General features: G+C 40.6%; 2 protein-coding genes across 2 annotated transcripts in view; both read right to left on the bottom strand.

Moving 5' to 3' along the window:
* LOC124128229 (sodium-coupled monocarboxylate transporter 1-like) overlaps positions 1-19,151 on the bottom strand; it is a 136,084-nt gene that overhangs the window by 33,821 nt on the left and 83,112 nt on the right. The window lies entirely within an intron of this gene.
* Positions 1,985-11,699, bottom strand: LOC125377499. The gene is made up of 6 exons (XM_048391104.1): positions 10,649-11,699; positions 10,370-10,428; positions 10,104-10,208; positions 9,842-9,902; positions 9,598-9,666; positions 1,985-3,461 (listed from the first exon to the last, which is right to left on the bottom strand). The coding sequence occupies exons 1-6, from the start codon at positions 11,697-11,699 to the stop codon at positions 2,806-2,808; spliced, it is 2,001 nt and encodes a 666-aa protein (XP_048247061.1). The 3' UTR covers positions 1,985-2,805.

Below are 19,151 nucleotides of genomic sequence, written 5' to 3'. Positions count from 1 at the left end.
TACCATCAACTCATCAAAGAATCAAGGCAGTCATAATCCTGCTGTTTATATTAACACAGTTTCTCTTCCATAAGTCGTGGTTGTCTTCTGTTGTTAACTCGTGGTCTTCTTAGTCGCAGCAGATGCACCTGGGGTGATGTGTTCTCCACCTCCTTCCACACGGAGGAAGGGTTGGTGGTGTCGTTGTTGGTGTTGTGTTGGTGTTGTTGGTGATCGTGTCGGTGGTGTTTGTTGTTGTTGTTGTTGTTTGTGGTGTTGGTGTTGATATTGCTGTTGTTGGTATTTGTGTAGTTGGTGGTGTTAGTGGTCGTGCGTGTTGTTGGTGGTCGTGTCGGTGTTGTTGTTGCTGGGGTTGGTTGTGTTGTTGATGTAGTTGTTGTTGATGTTGTTGTTTGGGTTGTTGGTGTTGATCTTGCTCTTGTTGGTATTGGTGTAGTTGGTGGTGTTAGTGGTCGTGCGTGTTGTTGGTGGTCGTGTTGGTGGTGTTGGTGGTGAAAGTGTTAGTGGCAGCACATGCATAAGGTATATACTATGTTTCACATTATATTACTAAATATGAAACAGCTTATGAGTTATTTCAACCTTCATCTCCCCACGGGGGCGGTCGGGTAGCCTAGTGGTTAAAGCGTTCGCTCGTCACGCCGAAGACCCGGGTTCGATTCCCGACATGGGTACAATGTGTGAAGCCCATTTCTGGTGTCCCCCGCCGTGATATTGCTGGAATATTGCTAAAAGCGGCGTAAAACCATACTCACTCACTCATCTCCCCACGAGTCCAGCTTGTTGCCTTGAAATCGTATTCGGAAACTGTTCACATATTCAACAAATGTTATTGAGGAACATTCCGAAATAATATTACAAAATCAGTCATTATTTTCAAAACAATAGCTTATCGCAATGTCACTTACTTTATTTTGTTTGATAAACATCTAGGGAAATCCCACTGCTATCCCCTGTCAGCATGCAAAACGAGGCGACAGCATCCATCGATTGGTCAGGTTCGGCGACTTGCCTGATTGTGTGTCGTACCATGTACCATGATAGATTTACGTCACCCATGAAGATCAAAGTCAGAATAGGTCTTAAGCAACACATGCAAGTTGTGAGAGGCGACTATGCTTGTAAGAGGGGACAAATAGGATTGGACGGTGAGGCTCGCTGACTTGGTTGATGCATGCCATCGTATCCCAATTGCGCAGATGGATGCTCTTGACGCCAATCACTGAATTGTCTGGTCCAGACTCGATTAGTTAACGACCACCATCATATAGCTGGAATATTGTTGAGTACGGCGTTAAACAACGAACAAACAAATAAACACAAACAACAACAAACGTTTTACCTTTTATCTAAATGTTATATACATTTACACATATCACATCAAGATTACAGGTTCAGGGGGTTATAGTTGAAGGTGTAGGAGATCATAAGTTAAACTTCTGGTTTTGTGTTGTATACACACTACACTGTTTACTTGTGATATTTGTACATACGAAGATGAATGCCTTCTTCACAGAGAAGACATGTTCGAGTCATGTAGTTGTTCCTGATCAGAAAGTATCTGCAACAAATCTGTGTGTTCATATCACGATCATTGTCACCATCCCGACAGTGCCTTGACAATCATTGTCACCATCACGACAGAGCCTTGACAATCATTGTCACCATCACGACAGCGTCTTGACAATCATTGTCACCATTACGACAACCCTTGACAATCATTGTCACCATCCCGACAGTGCCTTGAAATCATTGTCACCATCACGACAGCGTATTGACAATCATTGTCACCATCAAGACAACGCCTTGACATTCATTGTCACCATCACGACAGACCTTGACAATCATTGTCACCATCACGACAGCGCCTTTACAATCATTGTCACCGTCATGACAACGCCTTGACAATCACTGTTACCATCACGACAACGCCTTGAAATCATTGTCACCATCACGACAGTGCCTTGACAATCATTATCACCATCAAGACAGCGCCTTGACAATCACTGTCACCATCACGACAGCGTATTGACAATCATTGTCACCATCACGACAATGCCTTGACAACCATTGTCACCATCACGACAACGGCCTGACAATCATTGTTTCCTTCACGACAACGCCTTGACAATCATTGTCACCATCATGACAACGCCTTGACAATTATTGTCACCATCATGACAACGCCTTGACAATCATTGTCACCATCACGACAACGCCTTGACAATCATTGTCACCATCATGACGGCGCCTTGACAATCATTGTCACCATCATGACAACGCCTTTGCAATCGTCACCATCATGCAACGCCTTGACAACCATTGTCACCATCACGACAACGCATTGACAGTCATTTTCACCATCACGACAGCCCTTGACAATCATTGTCACCATATGACAACGCCTTGAAATCATTGTCACCATCACGACAACGCATTGACAACCATTGTCACCATCACGACAACGTCTTGACAGTCATTGTCACCATCACGACAACGCCTTGACAATCATTGACACCATCACGACCGCGCCTTAACAATCATTGTCACCATCACAACAGCCCTTGACAATCATTGTCACCTTCACGATAGCCCTTGATAATCACTGTCACCATCACGACAGCGCCTGAACAATCATTGTCACCATCACGACAACGCCCTGACAACCATTGTCACCATCACGACAACGCCTTAACAATCATTGTCCCCATCACGACTTCGCCTTGACAATCATTGTCACTATCACGACAGCACTTGACAACCATTGTCACCATCACGACAGCGCCTTTACAATCACTGTCACCATCACGACAGCGCCTTGACAATCATTGCTTTCTTCTCCTCTGTCATGTTGATGTCGCTGCCCACTACAAGTGTCATGCTGACAGCGAGGAGATGTGAGTTATACACCCCGAACATCGGCCACAGTGGCTGACTGGAGTCTACATTGTCTAACGTCGACATCACTTTATTCTCCTTCACATCCATGAAGACAATCTTCTTCCTGGCGTCATCACAGACAACACCGTAATGTAGTGTGCGTGATACCCCTGCTGTGTTGGGGAGAGTGTCAGGCAGACACAGCACAGGCTTCCCCTCCTTCAATATCATGCTGCATATCCCGCCGTGTGTAGTATAGTGGGCGACCTGCATGCTGCATGAGCTGGGTTCTCCACCTATACAATGACACACGTCCCTCTGCTCCTCCCCACACATACCCAACTCCAGGATGAGGGAGTCCCTTGTGAGTGGTTTTTCCAGACTGACCCTGTTCACCACCTCCCAGTACTGGGGACAGCCAGCCCGGGGGAGGGGGGCAGTGCTACATGTGCCCTCGTACTTCTTCAGTCTCCCCTCCCCTGCAGGTCTGGTGTCCGACTTCCTGTTGACCAGGTCTCCTTCTGTGTTGATGTGGGCTTTGTCGAGATTGACTCTGTCTTTGTCATACTTCAGATGTATACCTACAACATATGAATGTAGTTTACAAGTGAATAACACATGAGACAAACTGGGGTATTAAAGTTGTACAAAATTATCCAAATGCAAGGAATGCACAGCTAAGTACAATGCACTGATAAACAAATAGTGTCATATAATCACAGTGCAGTAGTATGAACATAAAACCTACTGTGTATTACGTTTTGGTGTATGTATACTGAAATCTTTTAACGCGAATGTAAAATAAGTTAGTAACAGGTCTGGTGTAAAAGGTTCGTCACTGAACTATTTGCAGTGGAGATTATGAATTACTAAAACAAAAGGATACACATCGCGCAATAATCACGCAGAGCGCGAATACTCGCGATCACAGCTGTTCACCGTCGTTTGACAGAAACACGAGTGAACGCGGTATAATGAGGAAGAAGCTTAAAATGAAGATGTTGAGATCACAGTGTCACGTGACCTGGTGACGTCATCCGGTAGTTGGTGGAGTATGGTGTAGCACGTTGGAGGACGCACAGGGGGCTGGGTGCTTGGCGATGGGAGACAGTAGATGGGCAGCATTATCAGAACAGGACACAAACAGTCAATAACACAATAAACAATAAGCTACATTAAATGTAGTGAACACGTCATGTTTGAAATATTTCTGGAACATTCTGCTATTTTATTATTTGGAGTATGTTAAAGTGTTCTTCTGTAAACGAAAACCAAACAGCAATTAAATTAATTGTAAATATACAAATATATTTTGAAATGTCCTCGCGCTTTGCTGTTAGAATAAACGTCGTGCGGCACGTGCGAAATAGACCAGCCGCCCGCCCAGAACGTGCAAATCATGTCGACACCGCTCCAGCCGAGGCGCGTGCTGTTTGATTGCTCTCAGTTTCAAAAGCAGATGCCAGCAGATGAACAATTGTTGTCAATTTCATTCTTATGATTTCTGAAAATTGGTTTCGAAAACATCACGCCAAACATTTGGTTTTGTGAAATTAAGATCAAATGCGCTTATGTCATTGTGTGGACAAAAATTAGATTGATTTCTATTGTACCACAGAGTAGGAATTACGAGTGGAAAGAGAACTTTCCCTTTAACTAACTGTGAACACGAATGTTACCCTGAAAATTGACCAGTGACCAGCTGTCGACGAGGACCAATTATCGCTTAGTCCCCGCTACAGCGCGCACGTGATCGCATCTCGTTTTACCTTTGCTCGGTTTCATTAGAAGAGAGAAATATTTATCTACAAATGATAAACAAAAATTACTCCTGTGAATAAATATTAAAAAACATACCCTATAATCACCTTGCTGAAATACAACTTTAGAAGAGACACGCGGGCGGTGTCACGTGACTAACTGACGCGGAAACAAAAATCCAACAACACGATGATGCACTTTCAGTTCTGTCATAGCTTACTTTCTGTCTGTCATTTCTTCCCCCAAAAACAATTCTTAAACCTATTTGAGCTATTTTCCAAATGTGAATAACCCTGTATATATCGCGAAATCCATAGTACATAGTGTGAAATCACATTGGTCTACGTCAGTTTGCAGACGACAAATTGATAAAAGCATTTCTTATAAAGAAAATAAAAAAATGTAATTTGTAAAACTGAAGCGGTGTGCTTTATCACGTGGCACGTGCTGTTTAGATGATGGCGATAACTGGTACAGTTTGTCGACGGAACATTTCTTTTCCCACTGTTTTGATTCCCTGTTGTCGCGTTATAACAGGAAGCTAATGATTTTTTTCTACGCACAGAAATACGCGCATTTGTCCATTTGCAATGTTTATTGCACAGTAAACTTTGAACGTGGGATATTTCAGAAATAACATGAAAAATGGCGATACCTGGTCGTTAACAAGTAGGGATAAGTTTGTTATTATTAAATAGTTAATGTTTTCAAAAAAATGTGTCAATGGACGCAAACCCCAATTAGCAAAATATAACCTGTAAATACAAACCAATAACGCTGTTTACTAGAGTTTCACGATGCAGGTTATGAAAAATGAAAAAGTGATATTTAAAGCAGTGAGATAGTATTTTCAGTGAGAAATGACAGAAAGATTTAAATAAAAGCGACTTAACTCTTTCCATGACATAACAAATAACATTTGTATGATTGTACGCAATGTTGAAACAAAATGACTGTCAGGATTAGAAAATCAACAGATGTATGTCCCTCAAATAATTGACTGGTGGCAGCGATGGTATAGAGAGTTCCGCGAACGGGCTATCGCTGCGAGGAGCTTGCAGCCGTGAGTTCTGATCTCTCCCCTATAACGCATTATGCAGGGACATGTACGCCGACGTCAACGGCTACCGTCTACGTAAGCAGAATTGGATTTTTCCACTGACAGAAATACGCACATTTGCCCATTTTCAAAGTTTATTGCACAGTTAACTTTGAACGTGGGATATTTCAGAAATAACATGAAAAATGGCGATAACTGGTCGGTGACAAGTAGGGATAATTTTATTGATTATTATGAAATAGGAAATGTTTATAAATAATTTTTGTCAATGGACGCAAACCCCAATTAGCAAAATATAACCTGTAAATACAAGTCAATAACGCTATTTACTAGAGTTTCGCGTGCTTAAGGTCCGGGGTTCAATCCCCGGCCGCGTCATACGAAAAGACGTTAAATATGATACTTGTTGTTACCCTGTCTGGCGCTCGGCATTGAGGGGCTAAAACAAGGACTGGTCGGCTCGGAGTCAGTATACTGTGTCTGAGTGGGGTATTCATGTTAAACTGCCACATGGTATCTCAGTGAGCAAGCATTGAATCGGCATCAGTCCGGACTATTACAAGCAGCCACACACAAGTGCAATAATCATGGACGCGACGTTAAACCCAATTTCACCTCACCTCACCCAAGACCTATGTCATATGTTACTCATCAGCACTAAGTGCATTTTGTATTTTGAATAATGCCTCATTGATGGTGTGATATTTCAATATCATTTGCTTCAGTTTTCTATGATTGTAACTATACCTATCGCCACGGTCTATGCTCTCCAAAACTACATGATGATGAGAAATGTTACGATCGGTCGTCAGAAGAAAACAGCGAATAGCTGTGCAGAGTTGCGTCCATTGGACAAGCCAGAAATATGGATGCCAGAGATGGAACAGTTTTTGGAACCAAAGCCTAACGCCCCAACACACCCGAAACATCTCACGTGGGTCACCTCCGTGCACTGGCTAGGGGGTCATTCTTGATTTTGTCAAAATCGCTGCGAGCTCTGTACGGATATAGGGCAGGATCACTATGACTGCCAGAACGCTACTGCATATTGTCCATACATGTAAGACGGTCACTGGACAGTACTACCGAGATAGCATGCTAGCGGCGATAGTAGTTCCGTTTTCGCTGCATGCTAGTCCACGTTTTGCCTTTCAAGACGAAAATGTATCGTTCATGACTACCTCCAACAGCAAAACATCACAAGATTGCAATGAGCAGCCACGAGTTCTGATCTCTCCCCTATAACGCATAATCCGGGGACGTGTACGCCGACGCCAACGGCTGCCGTTAGCCGAATTGGGCCAGCCGCTGCAACATTAATTGACAAGAATCCTGCAAATTGTCATTGGGAGATTGATTCGGACCTTGTCGAGCATCATCGACAGTTTGACCGGTTGTTGGGAATAACTCATTATTGATCAAGTCATCTCAAACGTTTATGTTTTTTACCACACACGCATGTCGCCTTCCACGATTGTTTGTACCCTTACAATGCACCGCCAACATGTTCTGTTGATAAGTATGTTACACCTAGTCCTTCCTATGTCGCATCCATTCATTCAAATCACTCGATACTTTTGGTATTGTTTTGTAGTAATGCTATATGCAATATTTCAAACTCTATTTCGCCTTTAAAATAAATTAGCTCCTGTAAATTGTCCGTTTCGCAAGTCGCCGTCTATAATGTTCAAAAGAAGGAAGTAATAATAAAAGAGTTGATATGTGGGCAGATTAGGAGGCGGATGCAAGAACAATGACAAGACATACATGCAGAAGTTCCAGTGTCTTAAATCTTAATGTGTGAACCTTGATATCCACGTATTGGGGGACTAGGGTCACAAACAGTGTATGAATAATGTTCAACGTGTTGCAATAGCAGTTTCATTACACTGGAATGATAATCTGCTAAACACATCACAACACACATTTGTTTTCACACGTGAGCGACACACAGGTTATTTAGAACCAAGTCTGTGAGACTATATTGTCACGTCTCAGTAACACGGTGACTTTATCGGCATGAGAATATTGATGTACTTGAAATTATTCATACACGCACATCACCATACACAACAGTGTCAATGGTAACAACATGACCAATTTAGCGGTTAAACAGTCCACTGTACCTGCCAGTACATGATACTCACGATTAACACTGACAACTTCATACTGGCTCGGTTTTTATTATTGTGAGGTTTATGTTAAAATGTTTCAGATATTACATCTTAGAAGTAGAACGAACTTCGCAGATATTGCACGATATACAGAACATCCCGAAGGTGCATCAAACGTGTAAAAATGTCTGCCTGGCAGTGATTGCATCGTCTTTCTTCCCTTCAAGGTCCCCATTATGTCGTCTGAGATGGCGGTCGGGTGGCCAGGGTGCTCGCAGTTTGTGTGTCCCCAATGTCCGTGCTCGTGATTATGCTTTCAGTCTTTATTTTTCTGCTCATTTCCTCGATAGGTTACAGCTGCAGTGAGAAACACTGTTGGAACTGTCACCACCCAACCCTCCCCCACCCCCCTCACTTCTTTCCTCACTCATTTCTTCACAGCGGGTACTCAGACTCGCTGACATAGTTGATGCATGTCATCGTATCCCAATTGCGTGGTGGATCGATATTCTTAATGTCAATAACTGGATTGTCTGATCCAGACTCGATCTCGAATATTTACAAACCGCTGTCATGTTGCTGGAATATTTCAGTCGGTATTTTCCTGCTCATTTCCTCGATAAATTATAGCTGCAGTTGGAAACACTGTTGGAAACCACTGAAACCACTGTCACCCACCCCTCCACTGGGGGCGTGCCAGAATTGGGTGATATTTGGTTTGATTTCAAAATTAGCCCAGAATATCATTTGTCAGCTCATGGGTTCTTCATCAGAAGGTTGAAGGCCTAAGACCTGCATTACTTCGGGGTTTTCACCTATGTTAAGCTGCTACCAAATCGTATAACAGAATTGATTTTTAAAGTGGCGTTAATCACAATACACTCACTCACCCCTCTGGCTAATATTTTTCGTGATACCATAGACGGGGGGAATGTCTACTTATGGCAACTGTCATTGGTTCACTTTAAGGTTAACATTTCCAAGACGATGATATGGTGGGTAAGATTTGTTATGGCGACCTTTGTCTGCATGAACAAAGGCGAATTACCCTGTAGCCATAAAATATATATGTCTATTATCTTAATCGCAATTACTTAAAATATGCAAATCTCAATTGTATTGTACGTCGACTGTCAGCCATCCTGAACGAGGTGTGCAACTTTGTCACTCATTATTTACTGTTGTTTATATTGTTGACTTAATCCGTGTCTGTTGACCATGGATATGAAATATTTGGACTTGTGACAAAGAAATATAGCCGCACCCCCAGCCTAGCTAGGGGTAGGTAAGGCGATCCGTGGCACCAACAGAATGTGCTGCCCTGGCACCTAGTGCTTCTTGTATATACATATATCTACCTGTCTAAAGCAATGTGTATATACTGCAAGCCTTCGACTCCATGTTGTCACTTCCTAGAGAGAACCGTACACCGACCCCGTGCATATACGAGTATACAAATAATCATTAATAAAACAACGTCACACGAAAGCGTTGTGAATTAATCATGTAGCAACATTAAGCTGTAATGACTGATGTTGTACATACATGTAGTTACCAACGTGTCCTGTAAGTAATTAAAATGGGCCAGATAAACAAGCCAATGACACACGAAGACTGCCAGCGCCTGACCTTCATTAGCCTCAGCATCATCCAATTAGCTACTCTATGCCCCTCAATCGTAGTTGGTGACTAAATGTTCCATACGTGTTGGCGTTTTATAATACTTGAACACGATGGACATCAAAACTTATATCGAAGGAGATACATGATAAATGTACTCACACTTCAGCACCATTGATCTGTCTACAACTTCTGACTTCAGCAGATGAACACCGCATTCTCTGGCCACACCTGTAACATCAATATATACATCACCATATATATGTATGATGAGACAGGGGGACTTCGTGTGTGGGTTTTACTCTGTTTACCACTCTCGGACATGGAGATGCATGTTTAGTTATCAAATGTATCTGAGATAATGTGATTAAGGGAGGTTTAAAGACGAAGTTTGATACAAATTTACCTAGTAAGACATCCCTGATGTTTGAGGCGGTCTTCTCTGTGGTTTCCTTCTCCTCAATGCGCTGAAAATATAGCATATGTATTATATAACAAAGCACGTGTCTGTCATGGGATCTCATGGGTCAAAGATTTCCAAGACATGCAATCATTAACGGTTGCAATCAATATCAAGAATTCAAGACACTCTCACACAACATATTTGAATAAAACGATAGACGCTGACACGTCTAAAGGTGTGTACATGTTAGGTAATAAAAACAAACCGATTTCAAGCTTCTGATTTCGACATTGAGCTTGTCTGTAAGTGTTTTGAGGGTTTCAATATGTTTCTCATCTGAAGCAATTTTCGTCTTCAGCTCTGTCAGGTCCTGCGAAAATACAAGCGTTAAATGGTCTGATGCACTTTCTCTCAATATGACAAAACATAGTTACGACGATTGAGGCAAATTTGCTTTGGATCTACCTGTAGTTTGTCAGTTTGTTGGTCAGTATGCACGCAAGATTTCCTGATTTTCCTGATTGTACTCACCATTTTGTGTTTCATTTCCAAGTCTGCCATAAAGTCATCGTCAGTTTGAGTATCCTTGTCTGAAACAACAGACGAATTACTCCTTACGATTAACACCGGGAACATGTTATGTGCAGTCTACGAACATTAAATCTTCAGAAACAAAGCATGAGTCTTTGATAGAGAAACACATGAAGAAAACTGAGGGGCTGCAAAAGAAATAGATCGTCACACGAACTTGCAAAAAACTGTACCCATACAAAAAATGAATAAAACTACAATGATGTTCGATGTGAATACCTTTTACTGATTCCACATCCACTTCCCTTGGCAAAATGGCACCAAACACTGATATGGTTGATTTCAGTGTTGACAAGCTGTTGGTGTTGAAGACAGCTGAAGGTACGACATGTGTTTGAGGCGCAGGAGTTTCTAGATAGTTCCGAGTTATGTCCCCTACATAACTCTCCAGTTCCACGAGGTCTGACTTCGAGGCATAGAGGAAGACTTTGGCGATGTAGTCTAAAACCCCAGTGCATGTCTTCCATTCTTCTTCACAGGTGTTTAGACGAGCATATAGAGTTGACTTGGTCTCCTTCGTCTGACTTTCAAGATCGATCAGAAGTTCCTTCTGTCTTTGGTCAAGTTGTGATCTCAGAGATTGGAATGTGTGGCCAATACTTTCTTTCAAAGTGTTGTGTGTTTTGTCTGTGAATTCGCTTCCTTGCCTAAGGCTCTGCATATGTGATTGCTGGGGAGCCTGTAACTTTGAGAGCTCATTCTTATGATGGTCCAGCTGTTTTGTTACAATATCAGCAACCACATCCAGCTCCACAACTTCATGGTCTGCGTGGTCTTCAATCCTACATCTCGCACAGATTAACTTCTTGCAGCTTTTATCAAACAGATAAAGGGGGTGGTGTTTATGGATACTGCAATATGATGGAATATTTGAGACAGTCGGTCCCATGTCACCAAAGTTTTGAAGTACATGGTTCTTGGTCAGTTTGAAGCTGCTGTGCATGTTCTGGCAGTATTCACAGATGAACTCTTCACAATCCTGACACCAGCACACAGCCTGGTTCCCGTCATCTTCATTTGTACAGAGAAGCTCTGTGGGGCGATGTTTGACTGTCAGGTGGAATATCTCCTTCTGTCTTACTGCATCCTTCTGGAGACGGGTGTCTGTGAGGTTGACCCCCCTCTGACATGTAGAGCATGATATCACTCCACCAGCTGCAGATGTCACACACGTCTCACACACAGCGTGTAGACAGGGCAGTAAGTAGGGGGATGGACCTTTCAGGGTAAACTGCTGCTGACAGAGAGAACACTTTGGGAAGGTGTCCATTCTGAAAGACAGAAAACTTAAATGAGCGTGGACGAAATGTTTTCAGGAAACGAAGCGACACGTATCAAACTATTGTGCACGTATCTTAGGCGGCACATTACAATATGATATACAACAACATGTACGCATGCACATATTCACCAAATGCATTCCAATACCAACGTTACTCACTGTCAACCTGTGAAAAGCAATGCGACTAGCGCTCAATAAGCAGGTAACTAAATTAAGTTTGAAAAGGTTGAATGTCCCAAATTTAACGACGTTGCATACAATGTACACATGTGCACATATGTAGACAAAGATGCTCAATAAATATAACCCATTTACATGCATATATATGCATAGCATTCCTGTGTTTTACTAATCATAAGTATGCCAAAATAAACAAGCGATCTAACCTTCAGATTCTGGTCTTGCTGCAACTTGGTATGTTTGGACTGAAGGTGCAACAATGTGCAGGTCGTCTGTTGTATCAACATGAGGGACAACACAAGACAAAGAAATGAGAAAGACCATTACAGAACACTACAATACAACCTGTCAGCCGTGTGCCCCTGATGGACATGACACATGGCTACATATACACACAGGGTAATGCTCATGTGTGATACTATTTGAGGTAAAACAACAAACAAAACTACAAAGCATATATCCTTGTGTTATGGGATGATGTTAATGACGCTAGGTAATAATGATTGCCTGCACTTTGAGGCGTCTTCAACATACATATTTCAAATTATTGAATCATGATAATAATCTGATAGCATTGCAATTTTTACAACATTTGAACTTTTTGATAGATAGGGAAATAGATAACACGTAATGAATTATGTGATTTACGTTCAAACATGAAATGGAGTTCAACCTCAATGTATCTGCTTTCACACAGTTTACCGATTCCACTTAATCGTACAAAGTCTTGCTTTTGTTATTACACCGCAAAGGTAAAGCATATAGTTGAAGAATTCTAGTTGAACATAACAATGCTATTACACATGGTGGCCAGGTCTGTCTTCCTGCCACGTCTAATTTTTTCATCAGTTAATAACATTGCTTCGGATAATGATCCTCAGGTCTTTTCGATAATTTGCAACAAAAATCTACACCTTTCAATAATAATATATGCCTGCTCTCCCGCGTTCTACTAAATAGCCTTACTTGAACATTACTTGAGTTGTTTACCAACTCCCAAAATATATTTACAGCAGTTTGTGTGTAATCTATCTCCTACGTTTCTTTCTTGAAATCCACTTACTTCATCCCCAAATTATAACATTAGCTTTGTCTGCATTTTTGAATTTAAATAATACATTTATAAACAAATTTGGAAAATTACTCTATATCTTTTAAATAACCAGGAGAGGCTTACTAGCTTTGTTAACAAGAGTAACTCTACACTTTGTTCAAGATAATCTTGTTGAAAATAGATGCCCTATAGGTAATTATTATATGAAGACGTCTTTAATTGTTTACCGACGATTATGACCAACTTTTCATATGATCGAAGAATGCCATTAATTTCATGTTTACTCCATGAGGCAATGCAACTGTACATATACATCATTATAACATGCAGTGTCTTTCCTGTTGAGAATAGGGAATAACACATTTAGAACAGTGCCTGCAACCATTTGTAGTGAAAGGGAGGTCTTTAAACCTGCTTGGATGTCGTTCATGAGAGAGGGGTACTGTACGTCCGCATGATTCAACATAAGGTGGCGTCAGGGTAGATTTGATGTGACCTGCACTTATATGGTTAGTGATTATAGTTCTCTAAATATATTCACTTTGTGACTTATAATTATCTGAAGTATATACCTGACTGTTTTACTGACTATATTGCTTGACCCGTCACTTTATTCACCATATGACATTAAAATATAACTCACTCACTATATAGACCCGTGAAGATCCGGGGTAGAATAGGTCTTCAGCAACCCATGCTTGCCGTAAAAGGCGACTATGCTTGTCGTAAAAGGCAACTAACGGGATAGGGTGGTCAGGCTTGCTGGCTTGGTTGATGCATGTCACCGATCCCAAATGCATGGATCGATGCTCAAGATATTAATCACTGGATTGTCTGGTCCAGACTAGATTATTTACAGAACGCCGTCATATAGCTGGAAAAGTGCTCAGTGCGGCGTTAAACAGCAAACAAACCAACCACGAACACTCACTATATATGACACATGGTTCCATCATTGACACAACTACTCGGATAAAACTGTCCTATCTTTTGAAATAAAATACAAAGGCATGACAAGGTAGCCAAATCTGATCTTCCTCTGTGTAGTGAGTGGGTTCTTTTAAACATTTAAGTTGTATCAAGGTCCATCAGATGCATCACTCTGATCAACTCCAGGAACATGGGTTTGGTGCTAAAAGCCCAGTGATAATAATCATAATAATTCATGATAAGGCAGGACAAAAGGCAAGACATGAGTCACTTTATAAGCTAGGACAAGATGTAAGGGAAACGTTGCATTACTAGCTAAGAAAATATACTGGTATAAGGGAAAAGTAACTTCACCAGCTAAGGAAATGTACGCACTGAGACAAGTTATAAAGGAAGAGTAGGTTTTTGTAACATTGATATGGGCTGTGCCTCAGTCACATGTTGATCACATGAACATGAATATCATGCTAACAAATCATTTGTCAAAATCTGGATTGGAAAACATAATAGGGGTATCATGTTATGGCTATGGTATTAACCTCTGCACTGTTATTTGTGGTGCCTTTGACAGCCGAGCCATTAATTTGTTTGGATCAAATAAAAGTATAACAGCCACAAGCATCAAATGGTATATACAATTCCACCATGATACTGAAAAATACTTGACTGTTTTATTTGTCCATTCGACACCTCAAAATCAAAATACCTTGCCACACAAAGACCTGGCGTATGAAAACAGTGTTACATCAACAGCCTACAGCCCTTGTTGGCAGGTATCGCTATCAGGCTGCAATATTGCTGCTTTTATGTTAACATGATGCCAACAGTGATATGATGTGTCTCCTTTATTATCGGACGTCACCAAACATTATGTCAGGAATGTTGTTCGTACGGTAATCAAAAGTTATCGTTGCATTACTCCAGCATGTGCTTCGTATTGAATAATATCAACCCGCATATTTTGAACAAAGTATAATCGGGTATCCAATCGGAACAACCGTGCACACCAAAATAACAAACAAATAGCGTTCCAATATCTACAAGATCATGTGGGTTGTTTTGCGTCGATGCTCGAGTAACAACATTATGACTTTAAATCGTTTTTTAATGTAGCAGCGCAAAGTTTCTTAATTTGAACAGTAAACTTTAGAACTGTTATTCATTCACGAAACATGTAAGGGGTTTTCCCACTCACCTTCAGTGGCGTAGTACTCTGATGATCATCAGTAATAGATGTGCGTTGCTGCACACTCTGGAGTGTGGGACATATCTCACAACCGTGAACAGAAACAAGGCTTTAAACAAGAGCAACCTTTGACTCGCCAATGGATAACCTGTAAGGTTATCAGCTCTGACTACACTAAAGTGCATGTCATGTATTAGCCAGATCGAAGCAACCAATATCAGTTAGTGAATATTAGAAATAATTACCCTTTCCCAATCCAATTTTAGTCAGCGGAGTATTATAACACACAGTTATATTATATCCTATTAATCCTATATCAATAGTTACGATTACAGATTATTATTTTTTGCTCCATGAAATAAGAAATATCTTGCAAACAGTGATTCAAATGGAATGGCAAGTTACTCCTGTGAACCCTGCACCTCAGTTTGAAACGGTAATTAAACACCACCCGGATCATTCAGTTTCGTTCTTTTAGACCTTGCCTCTCTGTTCTAATACTTGGTATTATATATTATGGAGAGGTAAATTGTCCGCGGAAGTATTATAACCACGTAAATGGTTATGCAACAGCACGATTCATGTGAATAATACGTGTTAATAAACAGTAGGTGATGATGTACATGTATATTATAGCAACAACACATCTTTCATGATACAGTCATTTTAGTTCTTCAGGTATTGCCTGTGCTGAGGACCCGTCAAGATCCGGGATAGAATAGGTCTTCAGCAATCCTTACTTGCCGTAACTTTAAACAACAAACAAGCAAGCAGGCAAGCGGGTGCTGGGATCACACATAATACACGTACATGCATATCTATTAGAAAACGCTAACTGTGGCGAGTCAGCACGTGAGTGAAGATGATAACAGTTTAGGTCAAACTGACATTACTTCTGAGACAGATAATATGGCGAAAGGCAGATAAAGTCATCACAATCAAACTGTGACACATGCCCTCATTTGCGTTCCGTGTACAATATCACATGTTCAAATTTGTGTCATTTGAATATCAGGGAGCTGGTATTGTATGAAGATTTGTTTTCTATTGAAAACATCATTCCATAGATTAAATAAAATACGGGTTGATGCAAGAATCAGATGTATGGACCATGCTGTGCCCATGCCTATCACAGATCAGTGTGAAGCCTGGTGAACAATCTACCAGATGGTGCAACCAGAATTGACATTTGGTGACAGAGAAACGAAGGAAGCCTGATGTCTCAGTATGCATTGTATGCATAACTCGTCATGTTGGCAGGCATGCTTGGAGCAAAGAATCACAGCAATTTGATCTGAGCACCTTGTCTGATCAATGTATGTGGAACGATGTGTTGTCTGTACGCATGTTGAATATCAAACAGTAGGCTGGGATAAACAATACTCAGAGCTCAATCAAGGGTCAACTCGCGACACGTGGTTAAAGTTTGATCTATTTGATAAAACGGTTCTTGTCATGCTGTTCTGTGCGTTATCAGGATCGACGGAGTTGAATGAAGACTAGCGATTCTCTGCAACAAACATATTGACACCTATTGTCAGTTTATGTTATGGCTCAAGAATGTCTTATTTCGAAGTATTAATCAATCATTGAATTCATATCATAATTATACTGGTTGTGGGTTACTGATCTAATGTATACCCACTGCAAGTACATATAGCATAAAATATAAATGTTACAGACAAGCGTGTTTTCGAGTCAAGTTTATCTAGTCCAAGGGCTTGAGGCGTAATCACCAATATAGTTCAATGATAACAGCTATCATCACGTGAACAAGAGATCACGCGCCTGATGTACAGTTTTGTCCAATCATAGGAGGTGTATATGTCACCTTACATTTACGCATGTAATCATGTTAATCTGATAACACGACACTCGAACTATAAGTGATAGCAGTAAATTATCAGCTAAAGAATCATAACCACCTGAAGAATTTACAACACTATAACTTATGTGTTGATGAAAAGTAAGTAATGATACACATGTATATAATTTCATACTTTGAAGTTTACATTGTTTCTTTCATGCTGATTGGCTGAAGGGGTAGTCACGTGCTCTTATATTTGGAATTCATACACCTGTGAACGAACAAAAACAGTTCACACGATGTGAACAATTTTTTGTGAAATTGATCGTGTGAACTTTTGAAGGAACTACTTCCGTCAATATTTATTAAGCTATATTGACTTTGATGCCTTGTTTTAGGAAATGACATGAATCTAGCACCAATGAAAACATTACGTACCCTACTCAGATGTGGCCGCTGACACAGAGCAAACGCGATTCCTCCTGATCAATCCCAAACTAAAATCCGATTTACTATCGTAGCAGGAAAAAAAATCTAAGATTTTGAGAAACCATAAAACATAAAAAGGTAAGGAAAGAAACTTAAAACCCCCAAAACTTGCCTTCCTGTTTTATCGATTGGTCATCGGAGACGAGAAAATATCCATAGACGGAATTAGAAATCTACTATTCCGGTTTCTGAGTTGGCCGACCTTCTCCGTGCATTCTAGGCCGAGAAGCGGCGGCATATGACGAGAAACGGGGCACAGTAATGAAGTTGGCATCAGGTCATACATTAGGTCCATCTCAAGTGACAAGAAACACCATCTAAGCAAAGCATTACAGCACGCGCGATAAATCCCAAACTCCAAATATAACACAGCCTGACGTTGACAATTAACACAAAACCCGGTTCAATCCCCACCAGTCCAATCCTCATCGTCCGAATTGGTTTGCAAGCTCGGAGGTTCACACAGTTTAACCAGCGCTCTTTAATCGCTGACCCATCAATGAACCCATCCAAACTGACGTTCAATTCTTAAATGAATGCATTTAATCACCTTATCAAGATATTATGTAAATTTTAGTTATTCACATATACATTGTGATGGGATCATATAAAATGCACATTCGTGTTTCTTATGATTACGATAAACTTTGTCATGTGCAAAATTATAATAAAACAAGTGAGTGAAGATGATAACAGTCGACATGACTTTGGAGACAGACATCACTCTGAAACTGTGACACATGTCCCCATTTGCTTTCCGTGTACACAGTAATATGTTCAAGTTTGTGTCCGTCTGAGACCTGCATCACTTCGGGCTTTCCTCCCACATTAAGCTGACACGCCGTGATATAACTGGAATACTGTTAAAAGCGGCGTTAAACCCAACTCACTCACTCACTCAAGTTTGTGTCATTTGAATATGACCAAGGTGACTTGTATGAAGAAAAATGTAACAAATATGTTTACGAGTCGATTTTATGAATGTAGGCCAAGGAGGCGTAATCACCAATATACAGTACTTCAGTGATAACAGCTATTGTGACGTGGAGAAGAGATCATGCCACTGATGTTGCAGTATTGTCCAATCATAGGGGTCAGTATATATGTCACTTTGCCTTGTGGCATTCATTATCTAGAACTGTACGTGAATGCAGTAAAAACGATTTCATAGCGTACATTATCGATTCCCTTATGTTATATACTTTTGATATATGATAAATAAATGCATAGTTAGGAAAATAAAGCTTGTATGAAAATAGTGACATCTGAAGATAAAACAATTAGATTTAATGATGCGTGTTTTACACACAAACGAAGTTTGACAATTTCTCTATTTTTGTTCAGTGAGTTCAGTAACCTTGTTAAAATGAATTGAAATACATTTATCTCTGGTTTGCCGGCTCAGTTAGAATTTCCCAGGTGGCGATATACAGGAACTAATATATACTACAGCTTTGGAAAGAAAATGTACTTTTATCCAGTTGAAATACATGTATGTACAAAATAGGCGATTGGGTACCTAGTGATTACAGTATTCATAGGACATGGGAAGACCCTCATTCCATTCATCACAAGGACACAGCATATGAAGTTCATTCTCGGATTTCTTTCCGTGATGTTGCTTGAATATTAAAAAGAACTGTATGGTACCACACCCACCCTTTACAAGGTTCGTAACATGGTTATTTTCAAGAAACACTTCTAAAGATCGGTTGCATCTAACATGAATATATATGTATAGTTTTAGTGTCACCTAAGTTGCGTCATGTAGAAATGTTGGATCTAATAGTTAAG

The sequence above is a fragment of the Haliotis rufescens genome, unplaced genomic scaffold (genome assembly GCF_023055435.1).
Source record: "Haliotis rufescens isolate VD_foot unplaced genomic scaffold, xgHalRufe1.0.p SCAF_9, whole genome shotgun sequence".
NCBI classification, from domain to species: Eukaryota; Metazoa; Mollusca; class Gastropoda; order Lepetellida; family Haliotidae; genus Haliotis; species Haliotis rufescens.
The sequence above is the reverse complement of the archived record's forward strand: the minus strand, read 5'-3'. Positions and strand labels throughout refer to the sequence as shown.

Excerpts from the sequence above, each read along its gene's own strand:
- LOC125377499 (XM_048391104.1), bottom strand. The coding sequence starts at position 11,699 with ATGGACACCTTCCCAAAGTGTTCTCTCTGTCAGCAGCAGTTTACCCTG. Across the intron at positions 10,429-10,648 it reads GGATGTGGAATCAGTAAAAG|ACAAGGATACTCAAACTGAC; the intron begins GTATTCACATCG and ends CTGTTGTTTCAG. Across the intron at positions 9,903-10,103 it reads AAATCAGAAGCTTGAAATCG|CGCATTGAGGAGAAGGAAAC; the intron begins GTTTGTTTTTAT and ends CTATATTTTCAG.